The following is a 19,758-nucleotide window of genomic DNA, read 5'->3' as shown; positions in this document are numbered from 1 at the left end:
ATTAAAATCTTTATCAGAAAAGGATTGATGGGGAGGTGCAGAGAAAACCAGCAGTCTCTATGCCATTTGCTCACAGGTACTTAGTGCTGCAGCAGGGGCTGGCACTTCTCTACTTCTCTGCAGACTTCAGCCTTCATTGTCATCTCCTGAAACCAAAGCATTTAGGGAATTATTGCTGGCTCAGTTTGACACCTCCCTGTTCCTGTCACTATCGACCTTGCCCGGTTGTACCCCCCAGGGTATATCCGCCTGCTGTGATGTCCTGTCGGAGAGGTGCTTTGGTCCTCACTGCCTCTGTCAGGAAACCTGAGCCTCTTTGCTGACTTGTCCTGGGGAGACAGGAAGAGGGCAGATGAGCTCTGTGGGATATGGTTAGTGGTCTGACCTGTGAGGAAAGCAAAAATGCATTTTCTAATATAGTTCAAGAGCACTTGAGAACTGCTGAGTTACAAATGTAGTACACCAGCTGTAGGAGTTGGTACTGTGTTTGGTGGAAGAAACCATGTTTTGCCAATTGTCACTTAATACACATGAAAAGCTTCAATCTCTACTTTCCCCCTCTCCCCCCTCCACTAAGTTATCTGGCATACCTTTAATTAACTAAGTTATCTGGCTTACCTTTAATTCCAGCCGGGGACCAGTCCTGAGGCTCTGCAGCATTGTTTCTCAGTACCTGTAGCCTACACTGTTTTTTTCTTCACCACCCCAGTAGTTTCTCAGTCACCAAATGAGGCCATTTTGTAGCTTTGGTGTCATGGGCTGGGAAATCTGCTCTTGGAGGCAGCTCACACAGGCTTTCCATGCCCTGCAATCCCTCTGATTTTCCTAACGTCCTTGCCTTCTTCCCTGGGCTGGAGAAAGTACATGCTTTCTGTGGGAAATGATTGGGAGATTAGAGAGAAAAAGTTGGTGTCGTTCCAAAGGGTGGTGATATATATATTAGCACCGTTTATAAGATAAAGCCAGATCTCTATTCTCTGTTACCTCGTGAGACTTCAGCCTAGGGCTAAATGCAGCCACAGACGAATGCTCTTTCTTGTACTTCTAAGGGCATGTCAACGTGAGGAAGTTATCCTGGAATGAGATAGGGTGTGAATTTAAATGCGGTCGCAGTTCCAGAATAACATCCTGTGCAGACAAGGCCTTGCCGAAGTGACTCAAAGCAGTGGAATGGCTTCGGTGGGAGCTGAGGACAGCGAGGCCTAGCCCCGCGACACGAGGGCCGCCCGGGCACTGCATCCCCGCGCTGCCTTTGGTGGGGCCGCCTGGGCACCGGCTGCTCTTCCCCTCCATTTCTCTGTGGAAAACGGGATTTCCTGCTTATGTGATCACTTGTCAGTAAAATGTGGAGGGTGACAACCTGCAGTGTTACTTTCCAGATGCCAACCATCGTTTAATGCCCAACGTGTGAGTGACGGGGACTGTTTTAGCTCTGCCATCACTTACTAGTTTTTGAGATTCCTACAGATTATGAGGTAGGCTTTCATCGTCTCTGCTCCGTTGCTTCTGAAACAGTATAAAAGGAAAACTTCTGCAAGAGGAAAATGTATGCTTAAGCTTCTCTTTTAGAAAATAAAATAAAATAAACAGTAATGTTTGCAGTGTCAGAGGGGTACCAGAGTGCACACCCGCTCAGAATGGTACTGTGGGAGTTACAAATCACCTCCTTTGGTGCTTGTAAGGTTGCTACAATAGCTTTTAGGCCTTATACTATGTGATTCGGTTGTTGCCTATTTTTACAGTCTGCTGAAAATTAGTGTTTATTTTGAAAGTGCCTTTCTTGAGATTAAGTAGAGCATTAATTAGTCGGTGTGAGGAACAGAGTGCATTTTTCTACCACAGCTTTCCATCATGTCAAAAGCTCCTTGCCAGATGTGGAGATCATAAACAAACACACATGGCTGCTGCATGTAAATCATCTGCAGGATAAATTACTGCTGATCTCTTCTGATTAGATCATTATGTCTTCCAGCTCATTAATACACTTTCAGAGGATCTAGGTACTAATGGCTCACAAAGCAATATACAGGAGAACGTTAACTTCCCATGCCACTAGAAATACACTTTGGTACAAGTGTATAATGTAGTTTGCTGCTGCTGCTGCGAAGTTGATGCTTTAACATAGGCCTCAACATAGTTGAGGCTGCTGGTACAAAGCCATGTCTGGGAGATCTCTACTTCAGTGAGTCACACGTTATTGTCAAATACATGCACACGCAGCAAACTATGTTGTAGGCTGCAACCTCACACTTGCAGCAAATTGTATTTCTCGTGAGAGCTGCACTGCTTTGTGCCTGTCTCAAGTATGCATTAACACTTTTTTCAGTTTTGGTTCAGGCTGCCTTTGCTCTTCAGCACACAAGAAGAGACATGAGAGGCAATGTCCTGTGCTTAAATAATGAAAGGTCATGCAGACAGTAACAACCTCAAAGTCACTGCAGGTCATGGTGAGCCTTGTTATCTCCAGTAGGCAGACAGTTGATTTTTAAAGAGTAAGTACCTATATAAAGATGATTAGCACAGCACAGCAAAATCGTCCAGCTGGCCTCAGTGGCAAAGGGTAGCCTTCTACTAGACCTTCACATGTCTTCATATTTTACTTTTACTGTAGACATCGGTATTTAAATAATAGGTGGAAATCCTCACTGGTTAACTCCATTTTAATGAATGGAAGAGTGTGTTGTGGTTAGGTGGCACTTATCATTGCCTGTGCCCTGCATGCATTGCAGCTCTCATGCAAGCCCCAGGCCTCTTGAGTGTAGCATGCATAGATGTGAAATGCAAATTTAGCATGTGTAGATGTGAAATGCAAATGGTTTGCGCCCTGGGAACAGACGATTTGGGTGACCAGGAAAATGAAGGACGGTAATTTGTAGAAGATCTTTGCACACCACATCAGAGATTGGGAACCCAGGATGCAACTACTGCCAGTAGGTGCTTTGCATGCAGTAATCTAGCTGTAACTACTTTAACTATTTAAAGTTAATGCTGTGTTTAAGATGTGAAGCACCAAAGAAATGTGACACATTGGTGTTAATCATGATTTGTTACTGTTACTGGTGCAAATGTCTTAGCATTCTTAAATTTATTAATTGAATGAGTCTTGTGTTAGAAACTGTCTCTTGTTCTAATAATGGATACTAATGAGTATAAGATTTTGCAGAACCAGTAAGTACCATCACCTTAAAGATGAAAAGTGTCTTGCTTGTTGATTGAATATGTTCTGTCACTGATTTATAGCTTCCATTTAGCTTCCAAAAAAGAGCAGATAAGTGTTTTGGAATGTATTTAAGCATGTGCTTTACTTCAGTCGTGTTTACTGACGTCAGTGGAGGCCGAAGCATATGCTTGTATGCTTTAAGGGATGCTTCTTGAAACAAGGAGAGAGGATGAGAGAGAGAAGTCTCTCTTTCCCTTGCTGGCTCTCCTCTTCTCATGTGTGAGTAACATATTGTGCGTCTGGTTTTGTTTAAATTCAAGGATGGCAAACAACCACATTCTGTGAAAACTTCCTATTCTTCCCATCCTTCTTAAAGTTGTGTTGTGTGTTTTTTTTTTTCCTTCTTGTTATTGATATTTGGTAACCTGCAGAGACGAAGTGATGAGAAACTTGGAGGTCTTTACAGAGGCGTTTATTCTAGCAGTGTTTGTATAAAGCCCTGTGGACCCACTAAAGCCCCAGTTCCTTTGCTTGCTTTGCTCTTTCAAACACAGCCTTGGCACGGACTAACTCTTCATTAGCACAGGCTCTGTTGAGAGAGAGGTGGTGTGGAAGATGGGTGGGCGAATCTCCCAGCTAATGGCAGTTGATTGAATTGCCTCTCTGCTAAAATAGTGCTCCTGAAGCCTGGCCTAATCTTTTACAGTGATCAAAAAATATATGGATACTTGTTTGTAAATTATACATGTATGTCTTTGAACCCAGTAAACCTCTTGGTTCTTCTGAATCAAGTGTGCTTGATGTTCAGATGAGTTTGTGTTCTGAGATTTAAAATGCCGTAGTACTCATTATGTACTTTAAATCTACAAAATAAGTGTGTTTACAGACACTACTTTTTAAATAGGGGGAAAAAAAAAAAGTGGTTTTGTGTGAGGATTTACTTTTTTAAGCTGTGAAGCATTTCCTGACATGTTTGTAACAGCTAAGCAGGATGTTTGTTGAATTCATATGTATATGTAACTGTTATGTGGCTATCCCTGTTTTGCCAGCTGCCCAATTACTGTTGTGACAGACCAAACAACTGCTAAATGACAGCACTGAAAATAATTTTGCTGGTTTCTCAGGAAAGTGTAGGTATTAGACTATTTTTAAGGGCCATTTGCATGACATTTAAATATTCTTTAGCCTTTGAAGGTAGGGAGAGGAAGATTTTGTAAACAGCCAAGAACGTATGTAGTTGTAGCATTAACAGCTGAATGTCACATCTTTTTCCCTCCATCAGAGTCAGGGTTATGTGAATAGGGTTATGCTGACCCTAATTATGAAGTCCAGGGCTGATCTCGGATTTCAAAACCACCCTTCTATGTACAAAAATGTCAGCGTAAACTCTTGCTGAAACCATGTAAACTTGATCAGGATCTTCTTTTAATAGAGAAATCATATTACGAAATACATCTGTTCCCAATAGTTTTATGAAATGCCTTGTGGCAATTATAGCAATCTCTTGCTTAGCAAATAATACCAGGAAAATATCTAGCACATTTTTACTGTTTTTCCCCCTGCTAGATATATACTGTGTTAAAGAGAAGGATCAGCAGTCCATCACTAGTACATAAATTAAGAAGTCCCTTGGTGGCTGCCTTAATAGCCCTAGTAGTACGTATTTAGTGAAAGAAGAGCTGGAAAGCAGCATGCACATTTACTGCATAGCTGACTTGCTGTAAAGTTGTCAGGCAGTACTTATTTATGAATCCTGCAACCTGAAAAAAATGATAAGATTACCATGACATGACAAACACTGGCTATAAATAGATTTCCCCTTCCTGCTCATCTCCTCTTCCTCCTGCCCTTCACGCTCCACTCCAGCGTAACAAGCTGCCGGGGCCGCACGGCTCCCCCAGGTGAAGGTCAGCTCCTGATGGATTTTTGATCACCATGTAAAGTTCTCCTGTTAGTATGTGGTCCCAGTTTTAACCTCTTTGCAGATTCCCTCGATTATCCCAAATCACTTTCACATGGAGCTGAGGTTAAGCTTTATTTCTCTTGGCTTGTCCCTTCTGTAGCAGACACTTCCTCTTCACTTTGAAAGGACAAAGCGATGTTCAGCTGCCTGGGCCTGCGCCCAGCATTTGATTTATACATTATTTAATTTCCTTTAGAAAATTGGAAGCAGAACTTTAGGAGTGGAAGTCAGTCCTTTCCATTTGTTTAAGGATCTTTTAGAGCTAATATAATCATCGATAGTAGATGTCAGCATGATTAGGGTGACTTAAGGTAAAGCAAAGAAAACTGAATACCAGGGGAAATTCTGCTGTAATGGAGGGGGTGCCAAGATTTATAGCCATGCACAGCATCTCTGGGTTTGGAAATGTGGCATTAAAACATGAAAATGGAAAATCGTCAGATTTTTGAGCGATGTGTTTAAGACACCTGTTTCCCCTTACTACATGGCAGACTGGGGCAAGAAATGTTTGTACCCTTCACCTTATATTTGCGATTGGGTTTTTGGATGGCGATGCTTACTGGAACTTAATTTAACCAACTAACTAATTTTGCAGAAATTCTTCAGTTGGTCCAGAGGTTTGCATTTGGGCTGACACTGCATTCACTTCTGCAATTAGGTCTGCACATGCTGCCAAGTGACTGCCAAGGCAATTTGAAAATTTCTCATGCAGTAGAGTCAGGAAATTAAAAATTAACTCTGGAAAGGACATCATATAATATTTGGCAGTGCGGTTTGAGTACCGTGTCCACTGAGGGTGGAAGGTCCTCATTAAAAAAAAAAAAAAAAAAGAGTATGAATGCCGAAATATTTCTTCCATGGGGTTTTGAATGATCCACAGCTGAGTGAAATATCGAAAGAGGTGAAACCTGTGGCATACATGGGATTATGGATATGATATGAGTTACTTGTGGGCTTTAGTTTAGTGGAATAGCATTTAATGAAGGAGAATGAGAGTCCTGTGCTGTCCTAGGGCTCTGTGGTGCTACGGCTGCTCTTCCCTGTCTGTGGGGAGAGAAAATGACTTCAGTGCTGGAGAAGGTCGCTGTGACTCCACATCCACACCACATCTTGCTGGGTGAGAGATTTGTTTTGTAAGTCGTTACCACACTTGGTAAGTCGCAGATGCACAGGCACAACTTTGTGCATTACAGCTGCACTGTGCAGCCAGCACTTCCTGATGCAGCCTGCAAACAAGCAGGTTAGGCACTTCGTATCTCTGCTTCTGCCTAAAACAAGCATCTTCACCAATCTGGGCTGGTGAGGTAGTTGTGTGGGAAAAATCCCCCATGAGAAAAAGGCATCAACAAAATCCAACTTCCCCTTGACACCTCACATCTTTAGGACTATCTCATACCAGACAAAGCAGATCATTAGTATTACAAAGTCTTCCAGATAACATGAAATGTATTTCATTTATTATCAATTAAGAAATGCTAAGAGCATATCCTGAGCTTTAGAATGCTGAATAATTTCAGAGTAGAGAAAATAGCGTTTTGGTTTTTGTTTAGTATGCAAACCAGTGCTTCTGTGCTAGCATCCTGTATGTGCTGTTTTCACTCTTTTGAGCTTCTTCATCTTTCACTGTATTCAGACAGGAGTTAAAACACTCTCTCTTTTAGAGGGAGAGGGAAAAAACCTAAGAGACAAGGGAGGTTTTTGTAATAACGTGGCACAAACTGAGGAGGGTTTTGTGAGTGAGTATGAAGGAGAAGAAATGAAGGAATTTGCTAAGTCAGATCTGTCATCTTAGGAGTAGCAGATCTGGTTACCCAGAATACTGAAGTGACTTTCAGATGTGACATGGATTCATTTTTTTCAGCCACAGGAGAGCACTCAGATGAGATGTTTTAATGTTAACAATGCAAAAGCAGATGCCATTTTGATCTGGTCACTCATACCTTTTAACGGACGTTAAGTGGCAGCTACAGGTTCTTAGAGATGAGCATTTTACCTCATGTTGCCTCACTCAGTCCTTTGGCTTGTTCCCAGCGTGTGAGGTGCCCACCACACTGGGGACAAGCTGTGCCACTTGGGAGAGAGCTCCTGCTTTTGGATGGCGTTATGAATCCCTCACCACACATGCTCAGTGATTAAGTTGACACAGCAATGATATACCTGAGATAAATTGCTCAATTTTTTTTTACTGAAATTAGAAGTAGTTAGCAAATGCACTGTTATTGCCAACAGAATTGTATTAAACGGTTTATGTCTGAATAACTCAAAATATCCTTCCTCCCTTGCTATTCTTGTTTCACTTATTTATGTCATTGTTTTTTCTTGCTAATTCTTCGCTTTTCTTGCACAAGCAAGAGTTGACTTAAAACTTAAAGTTCTTTACCAGCCTTTCTGCTTCTTCCTTAAGGAGTAATAACCTTGCAGGGAGGGATCTAGCGTTGGCTGAGAGCATTGCTTCCTAGGGCTAACTGCACTCCCCGTCATATTCTGCCTCCCTAGAAAACAGGCATGCAGTCCTCCCGTTTTCTTGGGAAACATGAGCAGCTGGGTACCATGGGAAGCTCCAAGAGGTAAACTTAGAAACAGCCTGAAATTCCTCTAGCACTCTGCCAAGGAAATAGATACTCCATGTGAGACATCTCGCACCTTTTAGGAACTAAGACCCAATAAATGAAAAAGCAAGGGAGCGTCCATTAAGGACATTATTCATCTTGCAGTCAAAAAAAAGGTATTACATTCTCTTTTATTCTCAATATCATATGATTTTTATGCTTTCTATCCAACTGCTAGAAACAGTAAGACTCAGAAGATTTCCTAGAGTTTCTGGCCATTATTTTTAGATGAGTTTGTTTGCATTACTTTATTGTATCTCATACATAGGTAACTACAAGTACAATTGCTGTTAACCTGCTGCTAACCTAACCAGACAAAGACAATGTTTGTCACGGTGGAAGGTCTAAAGACAGGATGAAAGGGGAAGTTTAAAAGCCCCCCCCAAAAAACTAATTTTTTTCCTTTACTTTTTGCTCAGTGGATTTGGAAGTTTAGAGCTGTAGCCATATATTTTTAGGGAAGGGAGGGCACTGCTCCCAATTCCCTTTGCAGAAATGCATTTATTTGCTTTGTTTTCATAGCTCCTATCTAAGGCCTCTCTGCTCTCCCAGGTTAAGCCTGAGAAAGGAATTGCTGGCTTGAGAAGCAAAAGCATGAATTATTTTTCAATGCAAGAAATCAGGAACATGTTGAATGTATCTTCCAAACTCATATCTGTATAACTCAACATCTGAAAAGAGGGCAAGCAAACAAAACAACTAATTAATGCCCCTACTGTGGTAGGTTTCATAAAGTAGAAGCTGCCAAATCAGTTTTGTTGTTTTTCCTTCTGTTTTCTAGAGAGAAACCTATGACATGCAGCTAATGGTCTGTCTCCTCCAACCCTTTTAGTTTTTAAAATTTTAGTTGCATAATTCAATCTGTCTTGCTAGCGGCATTCAGCAAAATAGCACTGGCTGTATGTAACAGCCAGTTACATACAGAGTACCCTGTAGTAACAGCGTACTCTGAGTGAGAACACAGTATTCTGTTAATTACTTTTAATTAAAATGAACACACATGCACACACACATGTATTTGTACATATAGAAAGTCTCTGTTTTTCTAGTGGCTTGGCTTCCTTTTCCTCATTGAAGGGAAGAAGTTAAACTTTCTCATTAAATGTTTATATAAAAATGAAATAATTCTGAGGTTAACCAGAAATGCAGCTTAATCTTGTATAGAAACATGTGTGTGATTTTTTTTTTTTTTTTTCAGTTGCACAAATATAGCTGAAACTTGAAGTTGGCAGAGAGTGCTGTTTAAAAATATTTAGTCCCAGCATGTAAAAACTCGTTTTGTTACGGAATTCCTTTGTGAAAGGTGTAGCTATGCCATGTCTCTGCCAAAGTGATGGGATCCATATCGACATAGTACGTTTTGGAAACTAGCTGCGTTTTGGGCTTGTAGTTACAAAAGTTAAATTGGAATTTACATGTTTTATATATTGCTTGGAAGGATACCACATCTAGTAATATTTTTTAAGAGAGTGGAAAGAAGAAAAAAGAAAGCTTACAGATGGATTCGAAGTTTTGCTCTGTTAGAACATGTCGGGATGAGTAGAGGTATGTATGATGACACTTAGCATGTACCACTGAAGGCTCCAGTTTATTCTCTCTAGCTGTCATCATGTGCTATAGTTATGATACATATGCTTAATTTTGGCTACATACCTCATCTCTTCCTTCTCTTCTCTGGGTGTGTTTAAGCTTTATAGAATAATAAGAGCTATTGATACACGTGATACTGTCTGCTGCCCAGGCACAGCCCCTGCTGTGCTTTTGGTCCTGCGAGAGCTGTTACATGCAGCGTTTTGTGGCCATTCAGTGCGTCCCACGAGAGCAAAGGACCACTTGTCTGGCTCAGTCCCTCACCAACGTGCCAGGCTCTGTGACAGCAGGGGACCACAGCAGGTAGATGAGGTGAACCTGAAGCCTGGACCTCCTGGCTGAAACCCGGAGGAGGACACGGTCTCTGTTGCAGCCTCCCAGGGGAGTTGTGGCCACCACAGGAAGATCTGAGCAGGACCCATCGTCCTGGTCAGGCCAGGTGTATTCAGGTGGCACGGCCGCTTTGTGTCCCTGTGTGGCACCTTGTGTACGTTCTGGGCACACACATGCATGGTCACAAATGCATCGATCAATCTGCAAAATTACATAAATAAGCAAACTGTAGATAAAATAGTAAATGAAGACTCGAGCCTGTCTGTTCTAAACTAAGGTCGCCTACAGATATTAAAGGAGATGTTTTTTTTTTTCAATTACATTTCCTTAACAACCTCTCATGAAAGAAATCAGGAATAGTAGAGATTGTTTGCTCAGTTTGTTGGATCATAGACACAAGATACACATAATACCTGCCCTCTTTATTTAAGAATTGCAAGGTGCTTGCTTCTTCATTACTACAGACATGTTTTAAAGTAGATTATCCAATGTCAGCTCATATTGAATGTCTCTTTAATAAACAAGGAAGAAGGAAGTCCATCTTTTTAGAAAAAAAATGTTTAATTATAGTATTTTGTTGCATAGGATGGTTTCAGTACAAATAGGAATTCATCTGTTCCACGGCAGTGTTCACGAATACAGAACCAGACTACATGTATATGCTTTAACTTCAGGAAAAGTAATGTTTTAAAACGTAGCTGCTTTGAAATCAAAGAAGCATCTATCTCACTAAGGCACTTACATGGCCTGTGAGTGCTTTGCACACTTGTTTTTTTTTTTAGCATTGCTGTTACAAGCCATGTAAAGTGACATGGGATATTCAGTAAATTCCCTCCAAAATTCCAGCAATAGGGGCAGCACGTGAGTCTGAGGAATGAATAGGGACTCTATGAAAAGCTAATACACTATAATTGTCTTCTGTTTAGAAGAGATTGTTTTCCATTAGCAGGATGGCCAAATATAGAATCCATTTGATTTACATCTGCAGATCACAGATGTGGGTGGAAGGAAGAGGTACACATATAGGGTCAATTCTATCTTGGTCAAAGATTAGATGAAAATTTATTGCAGAGTAATCGATTATTTCCTAGTATTGGAAACTTTTTCTCCTGGGCAGAACGAGATTTGTAGTAGCCTGTAAGACTTTCTCTTCTCAGAGAAGAGAAAAAAGGCACGTTATCATGTATTTCCATATTTTTTTTAATATGTGCAACAGGAAAATTGATTCTTGAGAGAAATACTAAATTGAAGCCTTTTTGAAATGCATCAAAAGGTCCACCTCTCACGACTTATGATCCTCTCAATTTAAGGCTGTTTTCAAGAAGAAAATGGTAATTGTGCTGTCTCCAAAGAGTATTTTTATTTCCAAAAGCAGTACCATGTACAAAAGCACTATCTGCAGCGCACCTCCCTTGCCCAGCCAGCGTCGCGCTGCGATACCCGCAGCAGGCTGCCTTGCCTGTTGGAAGTGGAGGGGTGGTGCTGAAACAGGGTGAAGTTCAGTAATACAGAGGTGAACTGGTGTTGGTTTTTCTGGTTTGGTTTTCTAACGGTCTGGTGATTTGACCCAGATCAGGGACGGGACAGCCCTGTGGCAATGCAGGCACAAAGGGGAAGGGGCAGAGAGGGGACGCCATATCCCAGGGGTCACTCCCCACCACGGAGAGACCTGCTGGGGCTGTCGATCACCTTGTGGAAGCACACGCAGGGGTAGGTGCCATCTATGCCCAGCACTGCCCGGAGCCCATCCCTGGCAGAGGCTGTGAGCTGCTGGCACCAAGCTGAGCCGAGGTACTTAGGGCAGCTTTAGAGTAGGGGCAGCAATCTTCCCCTACTGCTCCTTTTTAGTTTCTGCCTGGTTGATTTTCTGCTCTTGCTTTGGAAAGGCTTCCATGGCCATCTCTTTTCTAAGTCAGGTCCTAATCCCTGGGCCCTAAGAGCCCCCTTGACGTCCCCAGTTTGGTGTGGGACAAGGCTGTTGCTCCCAGCGGCTTTGGGCTTGGGTTGAGCGGGACGTCTGACACAGGCAGCAATTTGCTCGAGTGAGAAACAGATGTCCTGACCCGGGAGCCATTCACATCTAGTCAAAAGGCCGTGCAGGACCCCTTTCTCTCCCCGTAGCAGAGGGGAGAGCTAACCCGCTCGGCCTCGCCGGCACGCACCCCACCGGCACGCAGGCTCGCAGGTAGCTTGCAGCCAGGAAGCGCCACAATTCGCGCTATTCACAAACCACAGGGTACTATTCTGTTGGCGGGCTCCTAATCCCTCTTACACACAGCCCCTTACAACTTTAACTGGCGGGGTGGAGGAGCGAGTTAAAAAGGAAGGAAAAAGGAAAATGAAACACAATGTACAGCCAGGCAGTGTCTGCCAGTGACTGCACACACAATCGACACCAGCTGCAGCCCAATTAAAGCCGACATTCACAGGTGTTCCCCACAGACCCTGCACGAACAAAACCACTTTCTTGAAAGTACCTAAGGCTTTAACACAGAAGCTCATTCTTTTTTTTTTTTTTTTTTTTTTTTTTTTTTTTTTTTTCTTTCTCTCTCTCTCTTTTTTTTTTTTTTTTTTTTTTTTTTTTTTTTTTTTTTTTTTAAGATTCTTTAAAGCTATTTAGAGCACTTTAAACACAAAGAAGCTGAAAAGGACTTTCAGTCCCCTAGAAACAGTTGGTGCTTAATGCCAGGAGGGGGGAGAGTCAGCCCGGCTGAATCAGGCAGCAGGAGAAAGATGGGTTATACTGAAAGCTGCTTATTCAGGGAGCTGTGGCTGGCACTGGGCATTTTATTGTTGCCAGGGGTGAAATGGGGAGGAGAGAATAACTCGGTGTAAATCCATTTCTTTTTGGTACTCAGTGTTATTTGGACCATAGCTGTGAGCTTGTGTGGGGCTTTGCTGGTTGCTGATGGGGGTGTGTGGTTTGGATGGCGTGCTAGAGCTCTCCCTTCCTCCCAGCATAACTTGACACAGACCCCTTTTTGACTCTGAAGCAGGACTCTACTTTAGCTGTTTAGTTTCTGATCTTGGAAGCACTCACTCAGATGACAGATTGTTCCTTACATTCAACTCCTGTTGTTAACCAAAAAAACCTTGATGATCTGCTTTTTAAACATGGATTGCAAATTATTTCCATGCTAAGAGAGGATTCCAGATAGCAGACTAATGCATGGGTTGGTAATTTGCTCACATTGTGCTGAAAATGAGAATCGTGTTTGTTAAATTTTCATTGGTAATAATATTAACAATCAAAATAGGGTATATTATGGCATTCAGAGATTCAACAGTATTCAGCCACACCTGGCTGCCTATTCATCTCTGCAATTACACCCCACACCTCAGTAGTTATTGCTTAATTACCTGCTGCCTGGCCTGTTGCTGTTTAATCAGTGTTGTTTCTGACATTCACTTAACATCTTCATTACTGCTCTAACAGCCAGCGGTGAAAGCCACTCCATATTCAGATGCAGTCAAGAATATCTATTTTGGCCTTCAGGGCTTTGAGGTGCAATTTTTCCTTTGCAGCAGCACTAGGACATCATTTCTATTTTTTACAGCACCCTGAGGTCCGAAAGTCTTTTTATACTAAAAAGGTAAAAATGGTGGTTCTTTGGATTTGGATTTGAAAATAATGAAGGATTATTTTAATACCGGCGGGTAAGTAATGGTGCTTCACGGTGTGCACTTACAAAGGCAGGCAGAAGCTAGTCATGCTGTGAAGAGAAAAGAAAGTCAGCCAGGCTTCGGATTCACAAGTATAAGATCTAAATTAGACATCGTTGCTTGGTAAAAAATAGTGGAGGCGTTGTGGACAGTTTTTCTGGAAAAATCATCTCAGTGCAACCCAGAAGCCCTGTGGCACGGCTCCTTCTAGCCACAAAGGGCTAGGGCAGAGCCAGAGGAGCCATGGCAGCTGGTCTGAGGCATGGACGGGCTCTGCAGGGACTGAATCACCCAGGGCTCCTCAGCCTGCAAAGACTTGACTGAGAGGGGATGAGATAAAAGGCTATAAAACCATCGATGATATGGGGAAGGTGAGCAGGGAACAGCAGATGAATCACTGTTCTCAGAGGACAGGAACTAGGAGGTACTTGTTGAAATTACCCGCTTCAAGACAAACAAAAGTGCTTTTTCATACAGGGCATGATTAGACCGTGGCACTTATTACAGGATGTTGTGGAAGCCAAAAGGAGAGCTGATTTAAGAAAGTAATTGGATGAATTCACTGAGGATAAATTTATTGTGAGGTTTTAAAACTGGTGATCTAGGTGGAACGCTTGGTTTTGGAGCGACGCTAAGCCTGGAAAGGCCACATATCCTGCTGCACAGCTGGGGGTCAGTCCCAGCCAGTACCTTCTGCTACCTTTCCTCTTTATCTCGCTTGACCTGACTTACATTGTGTTTTAATCCAGGCAGAAATGAGAGTTTAAAACCCTTCTCTTGCTTGTTCTGGGATGAAATGTCTTGATGTGACTGTGACAAAAAATGTCTATTAAAAACCATGGGCCTCAGCCCAGTGATACAGCAGACTTCACCAGGTAAATTCAGTCCCATTTCCATTTGGCTAGACAACGGCAAACTTGTGTTTGCTTCCCACAGGTGATTTAGCTTTACTAGCTAGTGAAAATACTTGTGAGGATTTGTTTTTCTTTTCAGAGTTTGCATATTTGAATGAAGAAAAATAATTAAACCTGCTTTGTTCAAGCTCTTACCTAAGAAACCTCATCTCCTTGGTTTAGCAAAGGAATGGAAACAGTGCCATGGGACTGCTGTGATCAGACGCAAGGGCCCAAATTTCCAATATTGTGCCATACTGCCTGCCTTTCATTACTGAATAACATATGAAAGATGTAGTCCACAAAAATTCTGAGTGCAGCCAGGAAAGGAGAGAATGATAATTGATGCCTTAAAATTCTTCCTCTTCCCTTAAATACTCCTGAATAACAAAGAAAAGAATATCACTTTTCTGGTGTTTTCTCATGTCTAGTAATTTTCAGTTATCACAGAACTTGTGTTTCAGACTTGAAGAATTCAATTAAAAGAAAAAATCCTGTGGAGGTTAATTATGGTCACGGTTGCTGATACTCTTGGCAGAGCACAGAGGAAACATCCAATCATCCTCTGCAGTATTGGCTTATGGGCAAATTCCTCCTAAGAGTCTCACTGTACAAATGAAACGGGAAGAGATAGGACTGGCTGGTGTTCCTTCTTTTTTGGATCTGACAGCCTTTCCTTCAGCTTCTCCTTCAGTGAAACGTATCAGCGCCCACCAACTGAACATCTTGTGCTGCAGTAATACCCTGTGCCATCGTTTTGATGCTGCAGATAGGTGGTGGTCTCTGCGAGCAGGCATAATGGACAAAACCTGCTGTGCTGCGTTCTGGGCTTTTTCAATATTGCATATGAAAACCCACAGAAGGTCCTCTTCATATTGTGGAAAATGTGCCTTTAGTGCTGTGTTTGTGGAGGGAAAATGGACCCCTCCTGCAAGGACCAGCACAGCTTTGCAGTCCTCGATGTTTGGGATCTGTTTTTCTCCCACTCTTCTCCCTTCTGAAAGATTTCAGAGTTTGGTTTTAAACTGGGATGGGAGGGCTGCTCTGCTTTTTTGTGTGCAAGCTTTGTTTTGGTTTTTATTTTTTTCCTTTTTTTTTTTTTTCCTTCTTCTTCGAGTAGCTTTGTATTTGTGTTAGTGAGTAGGAAATAGTCACACTATTTACTTTCTGAAAAACCTGAACAGAAGGACCGAAGCACCTGCATTACTGTGTAGAAGGATGCATTGCCTCTCTGTAAGAAGCTGGTGCACTAAGTCCCAGCTCTGCTTCCACCTTTATCTGTCTCTAATGTCCTGAAAAGCATTAAAATGCATAACAGGAGTGTTTAGCTTCACTGCTCATTAGAGCAGCACGGAACTAAAAGTAATATTGTTGTAACTTGACAAAGCCATCTAAATCCATGCATGTTTTCTTGTGAAAGCTTCCTAAACATGCTGCTAAATCCTCTAAAAAAGCTACTAAACGGCTTTGGCAACCATTAGCACAGCATAAGCAGGGGAACTCTTTTCAGTAAGTGAACAAACAGAGAAAATATGCTGAATAGCTGGACAAATGTGTTTCAGCTGGCTCTTTCATTTACAGATATAAGGGATGCAGTCAATATCAATCACTGTTTTCCCTGTTGCACTGGAAATCACAATATCTCTTTTCATTCCACAAGCTCTTTTCACCACAGTAATGTGTCTTTAGAATGACACTGGCATCAGTCTGTTTCCGCTGTCTGAAGTCCGGAGAGCTTAAAAACACATTTCAGGTATGAGACCTTAACCCTCCTCCCCTTCCACGCACCCCTCTCCTTCGAGCCTTCCTTGCTGAATTAATTGTTCTACTTCTTTCCCAGCTTAAAGTTAAAAGGAAAAGTACCCACGGAGCCTGGGAATATCTGCTCTTGTGCTTTGGGGACAGAAAAATGTATTGCTGCTAGTTGGGGTTTTAATTTATCAGGTGTTGCAATGAGTTTAAGGCAAAGTAATATGATTATCAAGTTAAAGTAATTTGCAACGTACTCTGCTATGAAATGTAAAGTTACTGTGGTTTGTTTGAATTTGGAGCTTTATCACATTTCTGGGAAGTGCTAATCACCTACAGTTTCATTTACTTTAAAAAAAAAAAAAAAGTATTGGAGAAATTCTGTCCTTGTAAGTATCTGGCATTCAGAGCATGTTGATATTCTTGTGCTTGCCTTCTTTATTTCAACTTGGACATTTCATAATAATAATATGGTGCAATTTTTGTTTGTTTCTTTGCAGATAACCGCAGTCTGTAGAGAAGCAGCCCTGCTAGCTCTTCAGGAAGACATAAATGCCGAGTATATCATGGGACGGCATTTTCGGTATGCACTGACAGTCGTGACACCAAGAATTCCCGATTCCTTAATCCAGTTTTATGCAGATTATCAGCAGCAAAGTGGACTGCACGCACTTTGAAAGGCAAATTAATACATATGCCTGCTCATAGCGTGAATAGCAAATTTCCTTTGTAAAGCTGTCAAGAGCTAAAGAATTTTGTATTGTACGTGGAGTGTCCAAAGTTGACTCAAATGTGGAATCATCATAATAAATGCCCATGTGGATTTTTTGAGTGTAAAAGAAATTGTGTAAACTTTGTGTTTTACAATTCAAATGGTATAATCTGCATTTTAGAGGTAGTAAGAGTGCTGGTGTAATTCAGTATTTCTGAGTGTACAACCATGTGTCAAAAAATAATTACCAAATTCTGAGGTTTTGGTGAATTCTTGGCCCTAAAAAGAGTAGCAGCGAATGTCATGACTGCCTTCGTTTGTTCATGCCCTTAACCTCAGTTTAATCCCAGGGACCATCCCAGCGAGGCAGAGACCTGGGGAGTGGCCTCACTACAAAAATGCTGAAAATTATTCTGAATCTTTTGATTTATGATCTCCAGAAAAGCTGCCAAACAGGCTTGCCGACCATAGAGCTTTCCAAGAGAAAGCGGAGGTATCCTGATTGATTTCGGTGAAACGTTTATCTTTGGTGTTAAGCAACTCCTTTTTACACACACTGTAGAACAGGCACGTTAAAAATTGTACATCATGAGGCTTCCTTTGCATTTCAGAAAAGTGAATTGCATCCAACTCTTGGCTAACCTGAAACCACTTCCAGGCATCAACAGCAGACGTCTGTTGTTGTTTGTTTCTCTCAAAATAAATATGGGTGGTGATTGGTAATTTCAAGTCGGCCAATGGAAATCCCGATGACTCCTAATGAATAAGAAAATCTCCTTGCAGAAAGTGTTACCAATGACCACAAAATAGTTTAGGGACAGATAAAATCTTTTCAACTTATTTCTTGTTATATCACCTGTTGAAACAGCGACAGATCCCTATGGGCTCCCTACTCCTGCATTCGATGTGAGACTTAATGAAACAAACTTATTTTCAGCATTTTTCCCCACAGTGGAAAAGCAGCTTTTCTTTTCTAGACATGAAAACTAGAGGGAAAAGTAAAGCAAAACCAATAACAACTTTAATAAAGACAAAAAAGGTGACTAAGCCTTGCATTTCAGTGGGTAAATCTCTGTTTCCCTGGTGTTTTGCAGGTAAGTAAAAGAATCTGTAAGTCAAAATTTTAGCCTAATCCTGCTTTTACTTGTCAGAGTGAAAAAGAAAAAAAAAAAATCAGGCTTTACCAAGTATAAGATTACTTCTGGGTCTGTTTGTTGATGGTTGTGAAGACTTTTCTTTCTTGCAGTCATTATATATCTGTTTGCAAATGAGATATGATTATTTAGAAATTTCTGTCTTTTATAAGGAATATACTTGTATATACTTGTCTAAGAGAGTTTTCTACCACATTTAATTATAGTGTCAATATGAAATTTAAGAAGAAATCTCTTGGCCTTGATTATGGTTTTTCTCTCCTCAGTTCCACTGTGCCCACAATTTGTAGCTCTTAAAAAGAAATCTTATATATTATTATTATAACTTTTAGTTTAACCTCTTGTTGCTATAAATAGCATTTAATTTTATACCACTGAGAAGGATTAGAAGATGTAGAAAAGCAGGTAATTTACTTAGTTCATCTGATGTATGTTCAGGTTTTGTTTTTTTTATCTTTTTTTTTTTTTCTGTCATTGTTTGAGTGTTTAGTAGTACATCAGACAGGGATATAAAAAAAGAATGGTAAACTGGAAAAATTGCCTTGAAAATCAAGGTCACATCTGAAACTACTGTATCCTTTTCTTAATTGTGTATGCTTCAACTTGAAGCTCAGGATGAGAACCATTTATCCTAACAATTACATTTTAGATGTTTCTAAAAATGAAATCCAATGAAACTTTCCTCCAGCGCATGTTCCTGAAAGAAGAAATGAAGGATCGTAGTTTTTACTGCCAACAAAAAAATTCTGTTTGTGATTTTGTGTCCTAAAAGTAGCACTGAGTGATGCTCCAGGTGAGTAGCAGAACTGGATTGCCTCCCTTGGGAAGTGCTGAGATCGCTTGGGAACATGCAGCAATGTGAGAATCTGAACTGAGGCAAAGAGAGGGGCAGGTAAGAGCTTGCTGCTCTTCCTGTAAGTGGACTCCTGTTGACATCAGAGGAAGATTTACACATTGTGTTTTAGATAGAAGAGAGAGAGTGCTGGCCCATGACTCCCCATGACTAGCTCTGCAAATATTTATCCTTTCATCCTCTTATCCACTTGGTACCATATTTTTCCACATGATGCTAAATCTCTTGATGCCTATTTACATGCCTGAAGTAATTTTAAATGTAGGAAACTACTCATTGTGTTTGTGGAACTTGATTTAAAAGCCAAAAAACAAAGATGCTCTTTATTTAAAAAAACTTGGTTATTGCAAATGTGTGAAGTCCATCCCCAGGTTGCTCCCAAATAGTCTATTTGGAAGGCTTTACTATTCTGATGCCACCGAAAATCTTACCCCATCACAAGCCGCAGATAATACAAGACTTAAAGGAAGGGATGATGATTTCCCTTCTGGTTCCTAATGATAGATTGCTCTTATCAAGGAACAGAAACTTGAAACCTTCTTATCAGAATTCTGGAAAATATCTGAAAATTTCTTTTGGCATACAGTTTTGGTCCAATCTCATCAGCAACATAGTCCTTTCGTAATCATTTTGAATCCTCCTTGGCAAATACTGCAGCAGAACAGCTACTGCATGTGGCTTGAATCTATATGCCAGGAGATCACAGGCCAGTGAGCACTTTTGCACCCTCAAACTCACTGGTATTTACTGATGAGGGCACTGTAGGACAGAGCACTGGAAAAGTGTCTTCTCCTCACCTATCATTTACATGAGTGGTTTTTAATTCGGAGCTGAACTTTTCACAGTATGTTTCACTGAACACATCGTGCCTTGGCACTGAATCAATTTGCTTGCAGAATGAGGCCATATAAGCCTGAATACTTCCACACTTCAGAGTAAATCAAAGGTAGGTGTTCTTTCTCCTGCTGGTTTAACCACCTTTATTGTTGTTTGGGTGTTTCTGTGAGATTTAATATATTAATAAAACAACAGAGGCTTGGTGAACAGAAAAGAGCACATGTGGGAAGAACGTCTCTCTC

General features: G+C 41.2%; 1 protein-coding gene across 1 annotated transcript in view; it reads left to right on the top strand.

The window, feature by feature from the left end:
- Window positions 1-16,799, top strand: part of SPATA5 (spermatogenesis associated 5) — a 189,749-nt gene extending 172,950 nt beyond the window's left edge. Inside the window, exon 16 of the mRNA XM_032185948.1 lies at window positions 16,461-16,799. Coding sequence (XP_032041839.1) covers window positions 16,461-16,637 — 177 coding nt within the window. The 3' untranslated portion in view covers window positions 16,638-16,799. The remainder of the gene's footprint in view (window positions 1-16,460) is intronic.
- Window positions 16,800-19,758: the final 2,959 nt, after the last annotated feature.

Source organism: Aythya fuligula, chromosome 4, assembly GCF_009819795.1.
Source record: "Aythya fuligula isolate bAytFul2 chromosome 4, bAytFul2.pri, whole genome shotgun sequence".
Classification (NCBI taxonomy): domain Eukaryota; kingdom Metazoa; phylum Chordata; class Aves; order Anseriformes; family Anatidae; genus Aythya; species Aythya fuligula.
The sequence above is the reverse complement of the archived record's forward strand: the minus strand, read 5'-3'. Positions and strand labels throughout refer to the sequence as shown.